General features: G+C 39.2%; 1 protein-coding gene across 18 annotated transcripts in view; it reads left to right on the top strand.

The window, feature by feature from the left end:
- The window catches only part of R3HDM2 (R3H domain containing 2), a 197,468-nt gene that overhangs the window by 127,724 nt on the left and 47,720 nt on the right, over positions 1–22,024 (top strand). For 17 of the 18 annotated variants that reach the window (XM_036894828.2, XM_036894836.2, XM_036894829.2 and 14 more), the window contains one exon: positions 21,337–21,536. In XM_036894828.2, coding sequence (XP_036750723.1) covers positions 21,337–21,536 — 200 coding nt within the window. Of the gene's footprint in view, positions 1–21,336; positions 21,537–22,024 lie in introns of those variants that run through there. The other variant, XM_057486812.1, reaches the window with a different exon arrangement.

Here is a 22,024-nt window from a genome sequence, read left to right as displayed (position 1 = left end):
AGGATACTTCGTAGAAGTTGTGTTTACTACTTGTGTTAGTTTGCTAGGGTTGCCGTAACAAAATACCACACACTGGTAGCTTAAACAAGAGAAATTTATCTTCTCACAGTTCTGGAAGGTTGAAGTCCAAGATCAAGATATTGGCATATTTGGTCTTTCCAGAAGCCTCTCCCCTGTACTTGATAATAGCCACCTTTTTACTATGTTCTTGCATGGTCTTTCCCATTTACCTACATATTTGTGGTATCTCTGTGTTTGTCTAAATTTCCTCTTTTTATAAGGATACCAGTCAGATTAGAGTGGGGCTAACCCTAATGGCCTTGTTTTAACTTAATCATCTCTTTAAAGGCCCAGTCTACAAATACATCCACATTCTGAGGTATGGGAGGTTAGGACTTAAACATATACAAATTTTGAAGGGACACATTTCAATCTACTTTTACTTTTATCTCATAGACTAGAACTTGGTCACTACTCATATTTCGCCACAGTAGAGGTTGGTGTGTGTAGCTTTTTTCTAGGCAGCCATGTGCCCACCTAAATTCAGTAGTACTGTTAAAGAAGAGGTGATTGAACATTGGGGAATAAATATCAGCTGTCTTTTGCAGCAGAGGCTAAAGGAATAATGTTTCTTAAAGATTTCTCATTCCTTCTTATGTAATTAGATCGCTGTTATTTCATGTCTCTGGCCAATATCACATCCAGTTTTATTTCATTTTTTTAGATTCTTAGAATTTATTCTTTTTTATTTTTAAATTTTTTATTAAGTTATTATTGATATACACTCTTATGAAGGTTTCACATGAAAAAACAATGTGGTTACTACACTTACCCATATTATCAAGTCCCCACCCATACCCCAATGCAGTCACTGTCCATCAGTGTAGTAAGATGCCACAGATTCACTGTTTGCCTCCTCTGTGCTACACTGTTTTCCCCATGACCCCCCACACCTTGTGTACTAAACATAATACCCCTCAATCCCCTTCTCCCTCTCTCCCCACCTGCCCTCCTATACCCCTCCCCTTTAGTAACCACGAGTCCCTTCTTGGAGTCTGTGAGTCTGCTGCTATTTTGTTCTTCAGTTTTACTTTGTTCTTATACTCCACAAATGAGGGAAATCATTTGGCACTTGTCTTTCTCCACCTGGCTTATTTCACTGAGCATAATGTCCTCCAGCTCCATCCATGTTGTTGCAAATGGTAGGATTGGTTTCTTTCGTATAGCTGAATAGTATTCCATTGTGTATATGTACCACATCTCCTTTATTCATTCATCTACTGATGGACACTTAGGTTGCTTCCATATCTTGGCTCTTGTAAATAGTGCTGCAATAAACATAGGGATGCATATGTCTTTTTGAATCTAAAAAGTTGTATTTATTGGGTAAATTCCAAGGAGTGGGATTCCCAGGTCAAATGGTATTTCTATTTTTAGTTTTTTGAGGAACCTCCATATTGCTTTTCCCAATGGTTGAACTAGTTTACATTCCCACCAGTAGTGTAGGAGGGTTCCCCTTTCTCTGCATTCTCGCCAGCATTTGTTCTTAGTCTTTTCAATGCTGGCCATCCTTACTGGTGTGAGGTGATATCTCACTGTGGTTTAAATTTGCATTTCCTTGATAATTAGTGATGTGGAGCATCTTTTCATGTGTCTGTTGGCCATCTGAATTTCTTCTTTGGAGAATTGTCTCTTCATATCCTCTGCCCATTTTTTAATAGGGTTGTTTGCTTTTTGCGTATTGAGGCATGTGAGTTCTTTATATATTTTGGGTGTTAACCCCTTGTCTGATATGTCATTTACAAATATATTCTCCTGTACTGTAGGATGCCTTTTTGTTCTGTTGATGGTGTCCTTTGCCGTACAGAAACTTTTTTAGTTTGATATAGTCCCATAAGTTCATTTTTGCTTTTGTTTCCCTTGCTTGAGGAGATGCGTTCAGGAAGAAGTTGCTCATACAAAAATTCAGGAGATTTTTCTTCTAAGAGTTTTCTTCTAAGAGTTTTCTTCTAAGAGTTGTATGGTTTCATGACTTACATTCAGGTCTTTGATCCATTTCAAGTTTACTTTTGTGTATGGGTTAAACAATAATCCAGTTTCATTCTCTTGCATGTAGCTGTCCAGTTTTGCCAGCACCAGTTGTTGAAGAGGCTGTCCATTCCCTATTGTATGTCCATGGCTCCTTTCTCAGATATTAATTGACCATATATGGTTGGGTTTATGTCAGGGCTCTCTAGTCCATTGGTCTATGGTTCTGTTCTTGTGCCAGTATCAAATTGTTTTGATTACTGTGCCTTTGTAGTAGAGCTTGAAATCAGGGAGCATAATTCCCCCAGCCTTTTTCTTCCTTCTCAGGATTGCTTTGGCTGTCTGGGGTCTTTTGTGGTTCCATATGAATTGTAGAACGATTTGCTCTAGTTCATTGAAGAATGCTGTTGGTATTTTGATAGCAATTGCATTGAATCTGTAGATTTCTTTAAGCAGGATGACCATTTTGACAATATTAATTCTTCCTATCGATGAGCACGGGATGTGTTCCTATTTATTGGTATCTTCTTTAATTTCTCTCATGAGTGTCTTGTCATTTTCAGAGTATAGGTCTTTCACTTCCTTGGTTAGGTTTATTCCTAGGTATTTTATACTTTTTTGATGCAACTGTGAATGGAATTCTTTTCCTGGTTTCTCTTTCTGCTAGTTCATCGTTAGTGTATATGAATGCAACAGATTTCTGTGTATTAATTTTGTATCCTGCAATTTTGCTGAATTCAGATATTAATTCTAGTAGTTTTGGAGTAGAGTTTTTAGGGTTTTTTATGTACAATATCATGTCATATGCAAACAGGGACAGTTAAACTTCTTCCTTGCCAATCTGGATGCCTTTTATTTCTTTGTGTTGTCCGATTGCCGTGGCTAGGACCTCCAGTACTATGTTCAATAGAAGTGGGGAGTGTGGGCATCCTTGTCTTGCTCCCAATCTTAGAGGAAAAGCTTTCAGCTTCTCACTGTTAAGTATAATGTTGGCTGTGGTTTTGTCATATATGGCCTTTATTATGTTGAGATACTTGCCCTCTATACCCACTTTGTTGAGAGTTTTTATCATGAATGGATGTTGAATTTTGTCAAATGCTTTCTCAGCATCTATGGAGATGATCATGTGGTTTTTGTCCTTCTTTTTGTTGATGTGTTGGATGATGATGATGGATTTTCGAATGTTGTACCATCCTTGCATCCCTGGGATGAATCCCACTTGGTCATGGTGTATGATCCTTTTGATGTATTTTTGAATTCGGTTTGCAAATATTTTGTTGAGTATTTTTGCATCTATGTTCATCAGGGACATTGTTCTGTAATTTTCCTTTTTTGTGGTGTCTTTGCCTGGTTTAGGTATTAGAGTGATGCTGGCCTCATAGAATGAGTTTGGAAGTATTCCCTCTTCTACTCTTTGGAAAACTTTGAGGAGGATGAGTATAGGTCTTCAGTAAATGTTTGATAAAATTCAGCAGTGAAGCCATCCAGCCCAGGGGTTTTGTTCTTAGGTAGTTTTTTGATTACCGATTCAATTTCCTTGCTGTTAATTGATCTGTTCAGATTTTCTGTTTCTTTCTGGGTCAGCCTTAGAAGGTTGTATTTTTCTAGAAAGTTGTCCATTTCTCCTAGATTATCCACTGTGTTAGCATATAATTTTTCATAGTACTCTCTCATAATTTGTATTTTTTGGTGTCCGTTGTGATTTTTCCCTTCTCATTTCTGATTCTGTTTATGTGTGTAGACTCTCTTTTTTTCTTGATAAGTCTGGCTAGGGTTTATCTATTTTGTTTATTTTCTCAAAGAACCAGCTCTTGCTTTCATTGATTCTTTCTATTGTTTTATTCTCCTCGATTTTATTTGTTTCTGCTCTAATCTTTATTATGTCCCTCCTTCTACTGACTTTGGGCCTCATTTGTTCTTCTTTTTCTAGTTTTATTAATTGTGAGTTTAGAGTGTTCATTTGGGATTGTTCTTCTTTCCTGAGGTAGGCCTGTATAGCAATAGACTTTCCTCTTAGCATGGCCTTTACTGCGTCCCACAGATTTTGTGGTGTTGAATTATTGTTGTCATTTGTCTACATGTATTGCTTGATCTCTGTTTTTATTTGGTCATTGATCCATTGGATTTTAGGAGCATGTTGTGAAGCCTCCATGTGTTTGTGGGATTTTCCATTTTCTTTGCCTAATTTATTTCTAGTTTTGTACCTTTGTTGTCTGAGAAACTGGTTGGTACAATTTCAGTCTTTTTTAGTTTACCAAGGCTCTTTTTGTGACCTAGTATATGATCTGTTCTTGAAAATGTTCCATGTGCACTTGAGGAGAATGTGTATTCTTCTGCATTTGGGTGTAGAGTTCTGTAGCTGTCTATTAGGTCCATCTGTTCTAATGTGTTGTTCAGTGCCTCTGTCTCCTTACTTATTTCTATCTGGTTGATCTGTCTTTCAGAGTGAGTGGACAGTTGAAGTCTCCTAGAATGAATGCAGTGCATTCTATTTCTTCTTGTAATTCTGTTAGTATTGTCACATATGCAGGTGCTCCTGTGTTGGGTTCATAGATATTTATAATGGTTATATCTTCTTGTTGGATTGACCCCTTTATCATTATGTAATGTCCTTCTTTGTCTCTTGTGACTTTCTTTGTTTTGAAGTCTATTTTGTCGATACAAGTACTGCACCTCCTGCTATTTTCTCCCTATTAGTTGCATGAAATATCTTTTTCCATCCCTTCACTTTTAGTCTGTGTATGTCTTTGGGTTTAAAGTGAGTCTCTTGTAGGCAGCTTATAGTTGGGTCTTGGTTTTTTTATCCATTCAGTGACTTTTGATTGGTGCATTCAGTCCATTTACATTTAGGGTGATTATCGATAGGTATGTACTTATTGCCATTGCAGGCTTTAGATTCGTGGTTACCACAGATCCAAGGTTAACTTCCTTACTATCTAAGAGTCTAACTTAGCTCACTTAATATGCTATTAAAAACACAATCTAAAGGTTCTTTTTTCTCCTCCTTTTTCTTCCTCCTCCATTCTTTATATGTTAGGTATCATATTGTGTACTCTTTGTCTATCCCTTGATTGACTTTGGGAATAGTTGATTTAATTTTGCATTTGCTTAGTAATTAACTGTTCTACCTTCTTTACTGTGGTTTTATTACCTCTGGTGACAGCTGTTCAACCTTAGGAACATTTCCATCTATATCAATCCCTCCAAAATACACTGTAGAGATGGTTTGTGGGAGGTAAATTCTCTCAGCTTTTGCTTATCTGGAAATTGTTTAATCCCTCCTTCAAATTTAAATGATAATCTTGCCAGATAAAGTATTCTTTATTCAAGGCCCTTCTGCTTCATTGCATTAAACACATCATGCCACTCCCTTCTGGCCTGTAACGTTTCTACTGAGAAGTCTGATGATAACCTGATGGGCTTTCCTTTGTATGGGATCTTATTTCTCTCTCTGGCTTCTTTTAATAGTCTGTCCTTATCCTTGATCTTTGCCATTTTCATTACTATATGTCTTCATGTTGTCATCCTTGGGTCCCTTGTTTGGAGATCTGTGCACCTCCATGACCTGAGAAGCTATCTCCTTCCCCACATTGGGAAAGTTTTCAGCAATTACCTCCTCCAAGACACTTTCTATCCCTTTTTCTCTCTTCTTCTTCTTCTGGTACCCCTGTAATGTGAATATTTTTCTGTTTGGATTGGTCACACAGTTCTCTCAGTATTCTTTCATTCTTAGAGATCCTTTTTTCTCTGTGTCTCAGCTTCTTTGTATTCCTCTTCTCTAATTTCTATTTCATTTATCATCTCCTCCACCATATCTGATCTGTTTTTAATACCCTCCCATTGTGCTCTTAAATGCTTGGATCTCCAACCGGAATTTATTCCTGAGTTCTTGAATATGTTTCTGTACCTCCATGATCATGTTAATGATTTTTATTTTGAAATCCCTTTCAGGAAGATTCATGAGGTCGATTTCATTTGAATCTTTCTCAGGTGTTGTATTCATAATTTTATTTTGAACCAGGTTTCTTAGGCGTTTCATATTTTTATACAGCGCCCGCTAGTGTCCAAAAGCATTACTCTCTGGAGCTTCTCAGCCCCTGAAGCAATGACAGGGGTTGCAGGGGAGTGGTATTGGTGCCTGGGGGGAAGAAAGAGCTGTTTCCTGCTTAGCGGCTGCTATGCCTGCCTCCACTACCAGAACCAGTGTGCCGAGCACACAGGTATAAGCCTCTATGCTTTGTGTTTGTAGTTGCTGTAGACGGGGCTTCCCTCTGGCTGGCCTAACGGCAGGGTAGGGTTTGCCGATTTGTGAGCCACCTGGGGCTCGCCGGGAGAAAGGCGCAGTAGGCTGTGTATCACGGAGGGGGTCCTTGGAGCTGTGTAACCAGCCACGGAGCTGGAGTGCGTGAAGATCGAGAAAGTTCCCAACCTGCTGGGAAGAGTGCACCCAGACAATTTTGACTACCTGTCCTTTCTCTTGAGCAATAAGCTCCGTGCAATCCTTGCCCCTTAAGTAGCCCTCTTGCTGTTAGGAAGTCTCTCAGACTGCCTGCCTTTCTCTTGTCCCAGAGCAGCTGGATATGGATCCCTGCTTTCCACAAGTGGCTGAATTCTCAGTCTCTCCAGGTATTCTGCCTGTCTTATCTTTCCAACCCCCTAATCGTGAGAGTACCATGAAAGCACCATGAAATGTAGGTTTGTGCTCCCAGAGCAGATCTCCGGAGTCAAGTATTCAGCAGTCCCAGGCCTTTGCTCCCTCCCCACTCTATTTCTCTTCCTCCTGCCAGTGAGCTGGGGTCAGGGAAGGGCTTGGGTCCTGTCGGGCCATGGCTTTGGTACGTTACCCTGTTCCATGAGTTGTATTCTTTTCTCCAGGTGTATGCAGTTTGGCACAGCCCTCTTTCCTGTTGCTCTTTCAGGATTATTCATATTAATTTTATTTTCGTATTATGTGCAGTTTTAGGAGGAAGCCTATGTTTCACCTCTCACGCTGCCATCTTTAATCCACATACAGTTTTAGATTTTGGGTCTTTTACTTCTTTTTTTTTTGTCTTTTAATTATAAATGGTTGACTCAGGTGGTATTGACCACTAATGTCATCAGAGTAGGGCAGTGTAGACTTAGCTAGGAAAAGGAGGCATCCTGAAATGCCACAAGCAGTAGATGAATTGTGACTTTCCTTTCTTTGCCAGAATGTGTTAGTTTAAGTTGAGTTGGGAGCAGTTTTGCCAGCGCTTGGGAGAAGACAGTGTGGTCTTTGAAGGTCCTTTCCATCCTTGGATTCTGTGATATTTTCTACATAGTGGCATTACTTTGATAAAGCTAAAGAAAATGGAAGCAGCAGAGAAAAAAGCTCCCACTACGCTCTTTGTTTGAAGCAGAATGAAATTTGAATTTGTTCTTTTTCACTCAAAGAAGTAAAGTAGGCATTTTTGGTCAAGAATTTAGAGAAGCTGATAATGAAGCCAAACTAACATGTCAGTTCATTGATCAAAGCACCTGCAGTTCTCATTTCAGGGCAAGTAACAGCCATAACAGATACTAAACAAAGAAAGAGGATACATGTCTGGAACATTTTCATCTTGTTTCTATAGAGGAATTTGCCTAAGGAATTTTTCTGGTTACCAGCCAACTCCTGTGGCCTTCCTTACACACCTTGAATCCTTTTGCATTTGTGGAGCAGAATGACTTTCTTGTGCTTCCCTGATTCCCTGCAGTAGTTACTGTTATCATTATTATTTGTATTGGCTTAGTAGTAGTAAAACCTGTGACAGTTGACTTCTGAGATCCTTAAAGGACCTGGTGACTCACATAACTATAGCCTTACATGTTCCACGAGTACTTTACACTTTATTCCCCCATATTCTGCTTTCTCTCTTTAAAGAGAAGAGAGCATTGGACCCATATCCCCTATTTATAACCCAGCAGGGCCTTCTTTCTTGTCCCTCTCCCAAGGGCTTTTGAGCCATTTGCCTCTTCAGGCATATACTTACACTGCTTTGGTTTTTTGTCCTTTATTTAGACACAGTTGTGAATGAACATGGGGTACAGAATCAAGAAGACCTGAATTTGGATTCTGACTCCTTGTTTGTACTGTATGGCTCTGAAAAATTCACCTAATATTTCTGACTGTTAGTATTTTGTTTATAAAATAGAGATAATATTTTATAGCTTGAGAAGATCAAAAAAAGATACTCTCTATAAATTGTTAAAAGATTTAGTCATTTAAGCCCAGATTAAAAATTAGGTTTAGAAACCTAATTTTTGAACCTCAAAATATGTCCTCCACTGATACTTTCTAAAGAGAGGCCTTGGGTCTAGGCACCCCTCCCATCCCACTTTTGACACCCCAGAGTTCTCCTGAATGTCCACCTTGGGACACCTAGAACTTTGGCTTTGGGGTTGGACATAGCTATTTGTTGGAATCTTGCCCTTGCCCCTCTTGTATTAACTTGGAAAAGTTATTTAATTCCTCTGAGCTTTGGTTTCTTACCCTGGGTGTCCTAACAAGGAGTCTTGTAAGGATTAAATAAAGTAATGTATACAGAAAATAAAGTCATAGAAAGAATGTAGACTTTGGAATCAGCACCAGAGTCTGGTCTGGTTCTGTCACTTAATAGTGATATGGCCTTGGGCAGTAAGTTGTTAACTACTCTTGGTAAATATGAGTTGAAGTGCACAAAGACCAGCTTCATAACCATGCTCAATAAATATTGCTTTTTTCCTTTTCTTCTAATTCCCATGTCAAAGAGTGTAAGAATAGGCTTGCCGTCCATGAGCAGCCCAATAGTGTTGTTTTGTTTCTAACCTGTCATTTTAACCCTGTGAATGTTTTGTCCTCACTGTCTTGACTCCCAAGGGCATTTTTCTCTCTTGTGTGTGTGTTTGTTTGTGTAAATAACATAACAATAAAATACACAGGTCTTAAGGATTCAGTTAATAATTTTTGAATATTGTATACATCCATGTAATCACTACCCCAAACAAGATAGAATATTTCCATCACTCTTGAAGGATCCCTTATGTCTTTTTACAATCCATGTTTTACCCACAAATCCTAAGCAACCATTTTTTAATTTAAATCACTATAGGTTAGTTTTGCCTGTTCTTGAACTTGGTATAAATGGAATTATATAGTAGTATTTCTTTGGAGGGGGATCTGCTTTGTTTTATTTACCATAATAGTTTTGCAATCCATCCATGTTATTGTGTGTGTCATTATATACCTAGCAGTGTTCCTTCATGTCTTACTAGTGGTGATTGAGTCACTCCCTTCCCAAACCAGTCACACAAAAAAATGAAACAGAATTACCATGATTTGGTCTAGCTAATTAAGTTCCACTGCTAGGACTCAGGGATAGGGTCACCTTCCCTGGGGGTGTGTCCTCAGAGGAAAGGCAAACACTAAAAGTTCATTAATTAGTTTTGAACAATATTCTATTGTATGAATTACCACAGTTTGTTTATCCATTATACCAAGCCTCTAGATTTTAAACAATTTTTAAACTGTCAGTTGGGAGTAATCTATTTTTGAGATACAAATCAGTAAAGGACTGGAAAGCTTACAGGGATTTTGCCACAGGGTAAGTCAGAATTTTTAGCTATTGTCTAAAATTGTAAGTCACTATTGTCTAAAATTCTAGTTATTGTCTTCTTGCTTGTATTCTCTCTACTTGGTCATGGATAAAAACGGAGAAAATGAAACTGCCCTTCTGTCTCTGAGTGTCCCCCATATAATATATTCTTTTTGGCCCAGTGTCTAGGAAGTTATTTATAGATTGATGGAAGGATATATAATCTCACTGGGCTCTGGAAGGTACTTATCCTGGCAGTTAAAAAATTTATGGGGAATGTGCAGTATTCTCCCTGAAAAAATTGCCAGATCTTGGCTCCCAGGCATCATCCTCTGCATTATCCTGTTTCCTGACTCCCCCTCCTTGCCCCCCACTTCTGACTATCCCCTCTGTTTAGCTTTGAGCCACTCAGTGTCCTCAGGATACATTCTGCCTTAAAATTGTGCTGTTTGTCTGGGTGAAATGTACAATGTGCACAGATAGGTTATAGAGAAGCACACATCTAGGCTCTCCTGGGAGCATAATGTCTTTGCTTTGTTCTAGTCAAGTCACACATGAAATAGTTCCTTTCTTCTTCTCCCACCAAACAGCCTCCCAATCCCTTCATTTCCTCTCTATTCCAAATAAAACATGCAGTGTGAACATTACTTCCCTGCCTTCTAACCCTTTTCTACTGGTCTTAGTCTCACTCTTTAAGGCTTTTGTTGTTGTTAATAAACTGTCTTGTCTCTTATCTGCAACTTTGGCTTTTGTTTTGGCCCAGGAAAATTCATTTCCAGGAATCTTTACACCCCAAGAGTGAGAAGAGCCTTCTGCATAGGATTAAAGGGCTGGAAATGACTAATTAAGTTATTTTGGAGAATAGAAGAGAACCTCAGCTCAAGAAGTATGGTTTTGAGCTCAGCATTTGTTCCAGTAGATCTTGACCTTGGAATAGTATCACTCTGTACCCTGGTTACTAGGCTTTGTTAAATTGAGGACAGCTTCTCTTATCCCAGAAGCAAAATGGTGAGGAAATTAAAGATCATGTGATTTGAAGACCTGACTTAAGAAGCTGGAAATGTTTAGAAAAGGCAGTAGGATAAAAATATCTTCTGTAAGGAACCGACATGGAAGCAAGATTATGCTTGTTCTTTATGACTTGCACAGAGAGCTAAACTGGGGCCAGCAGGAGGAAGTAACACAAAGACGAGTTTTGCTTCTTCATGCTTTTTCCCTTCACTAGATATATATATAAGCAGGGTCAGGACAGCCATTTTTCAGAGTTACTAATGATTCAAGGACCTGCTTACAGAGGACTATGGATGTAGAAGGCTGGAGCTGAATGAGAAAGCTTCTGAGTCCCCTTCCAATTATGAGAATCCATGATTCTTTTTTTTCATTTTTACTAAAGTATCATTGATATACAATCTTATGATGGTTTCACACACACAACACAGTGGTTCAACATTCACCCATATTATCATTATCAAGTCCTCATTCCCTCCACTGTGGTCACTGTCTGTCAACATAGTAAAATGTTATAGAGTCATTAATTGTATTCTCTGTGCTGTACTACCGTCCCTGTGACCTACCTATATTGTGATTGTGAATTACTGTGCCCCTTAATCCCTTTCTCCCTCCCTTCCCAACCCCTCCCCTTTGGTAACCACTGGTCCCTTACTGATGTCCGTGAGTCTACTGCTGTTTTGTTCCTTCTGTTTTGCTTTGTTTTTATACTCCACAAATGAGTGAAATCATTTGGTATTTGTCTTTCTCCAGCTGGCTTATTTCATGGAGATAATATCCTCTAGATCCATCCATGTTGCTGCAAATGGCAGGATTTCTTTTCTTTTTTTCCGGCTGAATAATAATCCATTGTGTACCACATCTTATTTATCCAGAGACTCCATGATTCTTTTGTACCTTTGGTAGACATCCCATTTTCTTATCTGGTCTTTGACCATCTGTCCCCTTAGTTAGAGGTAGTATTGTGTAAAAGTTAAGAATGCAAGCACTAGAGCTGGATTGCCTGGCTTTGAGTCCTGGCTCTGCAATGTACTAGTAATATGACCTTAAACAAATTATTTAATTTCTTTGTGCCTCAGTTTACTTATCTGTAAAATAGTGATGATAATAAAATATGTATCTCATAGGACTGTTTTAAAATTAAATGAGGTACATAAAGCACTTAAGTAGGGTTCCTGGCATGATGTAAGCACTCCAGAAATTTCAACTGATTATAACTATCATCTCTCTCCCTTTATTTCTACTTACAAAGCTGGTCTCTGGTCCAGATAGTCCCTCTCTTAACATACCCTTTTTGACTATCTCATGATGCTTTTAGCTACAAGAAACAGTCAACTCAAAATAGCTTACATGATAAGAGGATCTATGACCTCACATATCAATAGGTACAGAGCTGGGGGATCCAGATTGACTAACTCAGTGTCTGTATCACAACCTCAAGGATCCAGGCTTATTGTCTCTGCTCTACCATTGCCACATGTTGACAGCCATCACCTGAACACAGGACCACTTTTAGCAGAAGATAACGGTCTTTTTTTCTGGTGGCTTTAAAAACAAATACAGTACCAAGCATTTCTTTGAAGCTACCCACCCAGCAAAGTCCTCTCACATCTTATTGGTGATGGTTGAGTCACTTGTCCCTTCCCAGACCAGTCACAAAAAGAAAACAGAATTACTGTGATTGGTCTAGCTGATTAAGATACACATCCTAGGGCTCAGGGAAGTCAAACACCAAAAGAAAGTGGACGAAATTAATGTGAGTGAAAGCAAGGGGAAACTTGGGGAAGCAGCTGTACAGTGTGCTACTCTACCTTCTCCTCTGCTGCCCCCTTCCCTCAGAGGCCAGTGATCTCGGTAGGAATGACCGTCAAAATTCTGAAAAGTGGATGCATTAATCACTGTTTCATGGGTGTTCTTTTAAGAATCTAAAGCTCAGAATACAGAGCCAAGATGGCGGTGTGATTAGAGCAGCGGAAATCTCCTCCCAAAACCATACATATTTTTGAAAACACAACAAATACAACTAGAAGAGAGACCAGAAGATACAGGAAAACAGCCAGGCTGCATCTACACCTGCGAGAACCCAGCCTCGTGAAGGGGGTAAGATACAAGCTGCGGCCCGATGGGACCCGAGCACCCCCCCAACCCCAGCTCCCGGCGGGAGGAGAGGAGTCAGAGCGGGGAGGGAGAGAGAGCCCAGGACTGCTGAATATCCAGCCCTAGCCATCCGCACCGGGAGCACAGACACACAGTGCATGGGGTGCTGGATACTAGGGAAATGGGACAGTAAAACCTGCGAGCGGGTCCCCACAGCCAGCACCCCTGGGACAAAGAAAAGTGAGTACTTTTGGAAAGTCTTAAAGGGACAGGAATCCCACAGCTGGACAGAAGCGTCCCGGGACACCCAGCTCAGCAGCTGGAAATCCTGGGGAACTCGGGGCGCCCTAACCCCCTGGGTGGCAACGCAGCTCTGAGACCCCTCACGGTGATAAACAGCCTCCTGCCTGTTCCCCCTCCGACACGGCCATGCCCACAGCAACCACGGAGCTTACTCCACAGAGGCCAGGCAAGAATCAGAGACCCTGTCTGTGCGCAGTTGCCCAGTACAAGCCGCTAGGGGTCGCCGTTCTCCCAAGAGAGGAAGGCCCCAAACTAGCAAGAAGGGACGTTCTCCCAGCTGACACATGCGCCAGCTCCCCACAACTACCTCTGTCGCCATGAAAAGGCAGAAGAATTTAATCCAGACCAAAATCACAGAGACAACCCCTGAGAAGGAGCTTGGAGAGACAGACTGAACCAATCTCCCTGAAAAAGAATTCAAAATAAAGGTCATAACCATGCTGATGGAGCTGCAGAGAAAAATGCAAGAGCTAACAGACAAAGTAGGGAGGGAGACTACAGAAATAAAACAATCTCTGGAAGGATTTAAAAGCAGAATGAATGAGATGCAAGAGGCCATTGATGGAATAGAAACCAGAGAAGAGGAACGCATAGAAGCTGACACAGAGAGAGATAAAAGGATCTCCAGGAATGAAACAACATTAAGAGAACTGTGTGACGAATCCAAAAGGAACAATATCCACATTATAGGGGTACCAGAAGAAGAAGAGAGAAAAAAAGGGATAGAAAGTGTATTTGAAGAAATAATTGCTGAAAACTTCCCCAAACTGGGGGAGGAAATAGTCGCTCAGACCACAGAAGTACACAGAACTCCCAACAGAGGGGACCCAAGGAGGACAACACCAAGACACATAATAATTAAAATGGCAAAGATCAAGGACAAGGACAGAGTTTTAAAGGCAGCTAGAGAGAGGAAAAAGATCACCTACAAAGGAAAACCCATCAGGCTATCATCAGACTTCTCAACAGAAACCTTACAGGCCAGAAGAGAATGGCATGATATATTTAATGCAATGAAAGAGAAGGGCCTTGAACCAAGAATACTGAATCCAGCACGATTATCACTTAAATTTGGAGGAGGGATTAAACGATTTCCAGACAAGCAAAAGTTGAGGGAATTTGCCTCCCACAAATCACCTCTACAGGGTATTTTAGAGGGACTGCTGTAGATGGCAGCACTCCTAAGGCTAAATAGATATCACCAGAGAAAATAAAATCACAGCAAAGAAAGCACACCAACCAAATACTAACTAAAGGCAAAAAATAAAATCAACTACCCACAAAAGCAGTCAAAGGAAACACAAAAGAGCACAGAATAAAACACCCAACATATAAAGAATGGAGGAGGAGGAATAAGAAGGGAGAGAAATAAAGAATCATCAGACAGTGTTTATAATAGCTCAATAAGTGAGTTGAGTTAGACAGTAAGATACTAAAAAAGCTAACCTTGAACCTTTGGTAACCACGAATCTAAAGCCTGCAATGGCAATAAGTACGTATCTTTCAGTAATCACGCTAAATGTAAATGGACTTAATGCACCAGTCAAAAGACACAGAGTAATAGAATGGATAAAAAAGCAAGACCCATCTATATGCTGCTTACAAGAGACTCACCTCAAACCCAAAGACATGCACAGACTAAAAGTCAAGGATGGAAAAAGATATTTCATGCAAACAACAAGGAGAAAAAAGCAGGTGTTGCAGTATTTGTATCAGACAAAATAGACTTCAAAACAAAGAAAGTAACAAGAGATAAAGAAGGACATTACATAATGATAAAGGGGTCAGTCCAACAAGAGGATATAACCATTATAAATACATATGCACCCAACACAGGAGCACCAGCTTATGTGAAACAAATACTAACAGAATTAAAGGAGGAAATAGAATGCAATGCACTCATTTTAGGAGACTTCAACACACCACTCACTCCAAAGGATAGATCCACCAGACAGAAAATAAGTAAGGACACAGAGGCACTGAACAACACACCTGAACAGATGGACCTAGTAGACATAGAACTTTACATCCAAAAGCAACAGGATACACATTCTTCTCAGTGCACATGGAACATTCTCCAGAATAGACCACATACTAGGCTACAGAAAGAGCCTCAGTAAATTAAAAAAGATTGAAATTCTACCAACCAACTTTTCAGACCACAAAGGTATAAAACTAGAAATAAATTGTACAAAGAAAATAAAAAGGCCCACAAACACATGGAGGCTTAACAACATGCTCCTAAATAGTCAATGGATCAGTGATCAATATAAAATGGAGACCCAGCAATATATGGAAACAAATGACAACAACATCACAAAGCCCCAACTTCTGTGGGATGCAGCAAAAGCAGTCTTAAGAGGAAAGTATGTAGCAATCCAGGCATATTTAAAGAAGGAAGAACAATCCCCAAAGGATATTTGAATGTCACAATTATCGAAATTGGAAAAAGAAGAATGAGGCCTAAAGTCAGGAGAAGGAGGGACATAATAAAGATCAGAGAAGAAATAAATAAAATTGAGAAGAATAAAACAATAGAAAAAAATCAGTAAAACCAGGAGCTGGTTCTTTGAGAAAATAAACAAAATAGATAAGCCTCTAGCCAAACTTATTAAGAGAAAAAGAGAATCAACACACACACATCAACAGAATCAGAAACGAGAAGGGAAAAGTCACGACAGACCACACAGAAATACAAAGAATTATTAGAGAATACTATGAAAACCTGTATGCTAACAAGCTGGAAAACCTAGAAGAAATGGACAACCTTCTAGAAAAATACAACCTTCCAAGACTGACGAAGGAAGAAACAGAAAATCTAAACGAACCAATTACCAGCAAAGAAATTGAACTGGTAATCAAAAAACTACCCAAGAACAAAACCCCCAGGCCAGATGGATTTACCTTGGAATTTTATCAGACATACAGAGAAGATAAAATACCGTTTCTCCATAAAGTTTTCCAAAAAATAGAAGAGGAGGGAATACTCCCAAACTCATTCTATGAAGCCAACATCAACCTAATACCAAAACCAGGCAAAGACCCCACCAAAAAAGAAAATTACAGACCAATATCCCTGATGAACGTAGATGTAAAAATGCTCAACAAAATATTAGCAAACCGAATTCAAAAATACATCAAAAGGACCTTACACCATGACCAAGTGGGATTCATCCCAGGGATGCAAGGATGGTATGACATTCGAAAATCCGTCGACATCATTCAACCACATAAATAAAAAGAAGGACAAAAACCACATGATCATTTCCATAGATGTTGAAAAAGCATTCAACAAAATACAACATCCATTCATGATAAAAACTCTCAACAAAATGGGCATAGAGGGCAAGTACCTCAACGTAATAAAGGCCATATATGATAAACTCACAACCGACATCATACTGAACAGCGAGATGCTGAAAGCTTTTCATCTGAGATCGGGTAGAAGACAGGGATGCTCACTCTCCCCACTGTTATTCAACATAGTACTGGAGGTCCTAGCCACAGCAATTAGACAAAACAAAGAAATGCAAGGACTCCATATTGGTAAAGAAGAAGTTAAACTGCCACTATTTCAGATGACATGATATTGTACATAAAAAACCCTAAAGACTCCACTCCAAAACTACTGGAACTAATATCGGAATTCAGCAATGTTGCAGGATACAAAATTAACACACAGAAATCTGTGGCTTTCTTATACACTAACAATGAACTAATAGAAAGAGAAATCAGGAAAAGAATTCCATTCACAATTGCATCAAAAATAATAAAATACCTAGGAATAAACCTAACCAAGGAAGTGAAAGACCTATACCCTGAAAACTATAAGACACTCTTAAGAGAAATTAAAGAGGACACTAACAAATGGAAACTCATCCCATGCTCTTGGCTAGGAAGAATTAATAACGTCAAAATGGCCATCCTGCCCAAAGCAATATACAGGTTTGATGCAATCCCTATCAAATTACCAACAGCATTCTTCAACAAACTGGAACAAATAGTTCAAAAATTCATATGGAAACACCAAAGACCCCAAATAGCCAAAGCAATCCTGAGAAGGAAGAATAAAGCAGAGGGGATTTCACTCCCCAACTTCAAGCTCTACTACAAAGCAACAGTAATCAAAACAATTTGGTACTGGCACAAGAACAGAACCACAGACCAGTGGAACAGACTAGAGACTCCTGACATTAACCCAAACATATATGGTCAATTAATATATTGTAAAGGAGCCATGGACATACAATGGGGAAATGGCAGTCTCTTCAACAGATAGTGATGGCAAAACTGGACAGCTACATGTAAGAGAATGAAACTGGATCACTGTCTAACCCCATACACAAAAGTAAATTCAAAATGGATCAAAGACCTGAATGTAACTCATGAAACCATAAAACTCTTAGAAAAAAACATAGGCAAAAATCTGTTGGACATATACATGAGTGACTTCTTCACAAACATATCTCCCCAGGCAAGGGGAACAAAAGCAAAAATGAACAAGTGGGACTATATCAAGCTGAAAAAGCTTCTGTACAGCGAAGGACACCACCAATAGAACAAAAAGGTACCCTACAGTATGGGAGAATATATTCATAAATGACAGATCCAATAAAGGGTTGACATCCAAAATATATAAAGAGCTCACGCACTTCAACAAACAAAAAGCAAATAATCCAATTAAAAAATGGGCAGAGGAGCTGAACAGACAGTTCTCCAAAGAAGAAATTCAGATGGCCAACAGACACATGAAAAGATGCTCCACATCGCTAGTCATCAGAGAAATGCAAATTAAAACCACAATGAGATATCACCTCACACCAGTAAGGATCGCCACCATCCAAAAGACAAACAACAACAAATGTTGTGGAGACAGGGGAACCCTCCTACACTGCTGGTGGGAATGTAAACTAGTTTAACCATTGTGGAAAGCAGTGTGGAGGTTCCTCACAAAGCTCAAAATAGAAATGCCATTTGACCCAGGAATTCCACTTTTAGGAATTTACCCTAAGAATACAGCAGCCCAGTTTGAAAAAGACAAATACACCCCTTTATTTATTGCAGTACTATTTACAATAGCCAAGAAATGGAAGCAACCTATGTGTCCATCAGTAGATGAATGGATAAAGAAGATGTGGTCCATATACACAATGGAATATTATTAGCCATAAGAAGAAAACAAATCCTACCATTTGCAACAACATGGATGGAGCTAGAGGGTATTATACTCAGTGAAATAAGCCAGGCGGAGAAAGACAAGTACCAAATGATTTCACTCATATGTGGAGTATAAGAACAAAGAAAAACTGAAGGAACAAAACAGCAGCAGAATCACAGAACCCACGAATGGACTAACAGTTACCAAAGGGAAGGGACTGGGGAGGATGGGTGGGAAGGGAGGGATAAGGTGGGGAAAAATAAAGGGGGCGTTATGATTAGCATGTATAATGTGTATGGGGGGGCATGGGGAGGGCTGTACAACCCAGAGAAGACAGGCATTGATTCTACAGCATCTTACTACGCTCATGAACAGTGACTGTAATGGAGTTTGTGGGGAGGACTTGGTGAAGGGGGGAGCCTAGTAAACATAATATTCTTCATGTAATTGTAGATTAATGATAACAAAAGAAATAAAAGAATCTAAAGCTCAAGTTTCCAAGTAAATTAAGTTCACTTTTTTACCACATGGGAAACCTGTTTCCCAATAAATGAAGGAAACCAGTTGGTTCCTTAAATTCTGAGTTTGGAATACATGATCATATTCCACAGGTGGTAGTTATGAAAGACTGTTTTTCCTTTGGTTGGTTTTTGTGCTTAGACACCACAAAGTTAGTCCAGGTGTCTTTATAGTTGTACCTTTCCTGATGTGCATGTGCAGGTGCTGCCAAGTTGTCATTCTGATTTGAAGAAATATATGTATTTGGTAATTGAGGCCCATTCTGGAAAAAGAAACGGTCAACTGATTTATATTTTTCGTATCACCTTCTCTGTTTCTTTTTTCTCTTCTTTCGGTTTTATTGAGATATAATTGACATACAGCACTGTATAAGTTTAAGATGTCCTGCATAATGAGTTGACCTACATATACTGTGAAAGATGTTTAGTTAACATCCATAAACTCCATATAGTTACAAAAAAATTGTTTTCCATATAATGAGAACTTTTAGATCTACTCTCTTAGCAACTTTCAAATATAACATACAGCAGTGTAAACTACAATCATGATGATGTACATTACATCCCTAGTTCTTATTTATCTTATGACTGGAAGTTTGTACTTTCTGACCACCTTCATCTAATTCCCCATTCCCCACTCCTCACCATCTCTTTCTGAAAGAGAATTCTGTTTGAGGCTATTTACGCCTGAAAAATACAGGTCTCTCATGTGGTAAAAAAGTAAACTTAATTTTGTGCATGTCTTAGGCCAATTTAGGGTGAAGATTGAAACCCTGCAGTGACTTATTATAAGGAGTAACTGTGTAACATTTAAGACCAGTTAAAAAATAGTAAGATAATCCTGTCCAGAAGTTTTCCAGGATAGGCATGCAGGAGCTCAGAAAAGAGTTCTTCTTTTGTGGGGAGGGAGGAGGTTGCATGAGGTCATATCTAAGAACTCTCCCAATTCTGACCTTTATTGATGTTTCCCAGCCAAGAGATATGGAGAAGGCATGTGCTGAGTTTTACGATACTTCAAACTAAAGGAATGGAGGCTTGGTTCACCATGGAGGGGAAATAGATATATGCAATTCCCATGTACAGCCAGTGATCCATAAAACTCTGTAGGTTATAACTCTTTTTATGGAAGTCTCTAGATATTGATTCAGTTAATTAAAAAACAAAATATCAGCCAGTTTCTTTTGTAGTTAGTTCTCCTAGCATTTTTCATCTTTAGATTTAGCTATATGACTGTGATTGTATGAATGACTGCCTAGCCTTTTAAAGAGAATTTATCTAGCCCAATGCAAGCTAAGTGACCAGGCAGCTGCTCAGGAGCTGTTACAAGGTGAACAAAGAAGTAATCTCACAGACTGTCTAACTTAGGCCAGGATGAGATTACCTGTGCTTCTTAAGAGTCTTCTGCATCTTATCCTTTAAACTGAGTTGGAGGGAAAAAATGTCTGGTGTGACAATTCTCTTGAAGCATTGCTAATTGTTTGTTGTTTGTTTAGCTCAATTCCTAGGGCCACATGGAATAGACATGTTGCCTGTGAGGTTTTTCTAGCCTTATCTTTTTAAAGGGAGAGCATTATGCAGGACTAAAGTACAGTCAGTAACCCATGTAAGGAGAAACTTCTACAAACCTGTTGGAGCTCAGCATGTTTGACCTCCAGTAATTGCTTGAGGACATGAATCTGTACAGAGAGCATCAACTTCTGTTTCTGAGTATGCTTGACTTCATTACAGGATTTCTCAGATAGTGATAGTAAGGTCCTGGCCACCCCTGGCCTACAGATGCTCTGGATCATTGGGAGGCCATCGAGTGTCTGAACCCAAATAGTGAACAGCAAAGCAAGGATTCTCCCTTCCTTCAGGGAGAGACCCAGTCTCTCTGAAGGACCAGTGACTGCAAAGTTCTCTTCTTGCTTTTTCAGCTTGCTTAATGTAAAGGAAAGAATTTAAGATTCTGTTAACCACTGTCTGATTTTGCTGCTTTTGGATGCGGGGGACACTTGAAGTTGTTAACAGTGAGGTAGTTTGTGGCAGCTGTCGAAGCCTGGCCTTGGGAAAGGAGAGTATTCCTCTCTGCTGGTAAATAGAGCTTTACAATATATTTTTCTTCTTTCTGGAGAGAGTCTAGTGAGTTAACTCTGCAGTGCTCACGCTGAAAACATGAGTAAATTTCTGTAGGCAACAAGGACAAACAATCTAAGAGGACTCAAACTACATTGCTTTAAAACTGAATCCTGATGAATATCAAAACAATTATGCTGACTAAAGAATCCAAATAATTTGGTCTGATTTAAATTCTTGAAAATGCAGACTAATCTATAGTGACAGAAAGCAGATCAGTGTTGGTGAGGGACAGAGGAAAGGACTTACAAATGAGTAGGAGGAAACTTTTGGGGGATGATGAATATGCTATCTTGATTGTAGCGGTGGATTCACAGGTGTATGTATTGGTTCATAATTCATCAAATTGTACATTTTTATCAGTTTTACTTAAATAAAGTTTTTTTTGAAAAAGTTAATCCAGAGCAGCATTTATCAGAAGGCCCTTTAATGGGATATGGGGTGGCTGCTGTAGACTTGTTTTAAAATACAAGTCTTGTGTGTGTGTTAGGTATGGATACGTATCTCCTGTTTAATGCATTTGATCTTTCTTAAGGAGTCCATAGAGGCTACTGTATTCTGTTGAAGAAGATGTCTAACAGTAACACTACTCAGGAGACCCTGGAAATAATGAAAGAATCAGAAAAAAAACTGGTAGAAGAATCTGTAAATAAAAACAAGTTTATATCTAAGACTCCAAGTAAGGAAGAAGTTGAGAAAGAGAGTGAAGATACCAGTTTGCGACAGGAGACACAGGTAAGGATTCAAAGTTCATCATATGAACACTCTTTATACCTGAATAGAAATGTTGTTATAGGTGGCATTGGGAATCTGTAGGAACCCAGGCACTTGAGTCTCCCTAAAAACCCAACTTCAGCTCCCAAGAAATATCTCCTTCCCTTTTTCTCAGAGTCCACAATGAAGTCTAAAGGAGACAGAATGAGACCCTAGTCCATTTGGACCCGAATTACACTGGTTCTTGCTACACTTCAATTATTTTTAACTATCAGAAAAAATAAATTGTATGCAAACACATATTTAACAAGTCATAATATGGCCTATACAATAAACTTTTAAAACTAGAGCTCTCTGGCTTTACACACTGTTAAACTCATATCCTGGTTGTGTTAAAGCTGTCAGCATTTTCTGGGTCAGAAATAGTCTCTAAACGTGCCACTTGGTAATTGTGAGTGAGGAATTTCACTCCTTGATTTTCCATCCAAATCCACGTTGCATTGCAGATA

The sequence above is a fragment of the Manis pentadactyla genome, chromosome 10 (assembly GCF_030020395.1).
Source record: "Manis pentadactyla isolate mManPen7 chromosome 10, mManPen7.hap1, whole genome shotgun sequence".
NCBI lineage: Eukaryota > Metazoa > Chordata > Mammalia > Pholidota > Manidae > Manis > Manis pentadactyla.
This window is presented reverse-complemented; position numbering and strand designations above follow the sequence as displayed.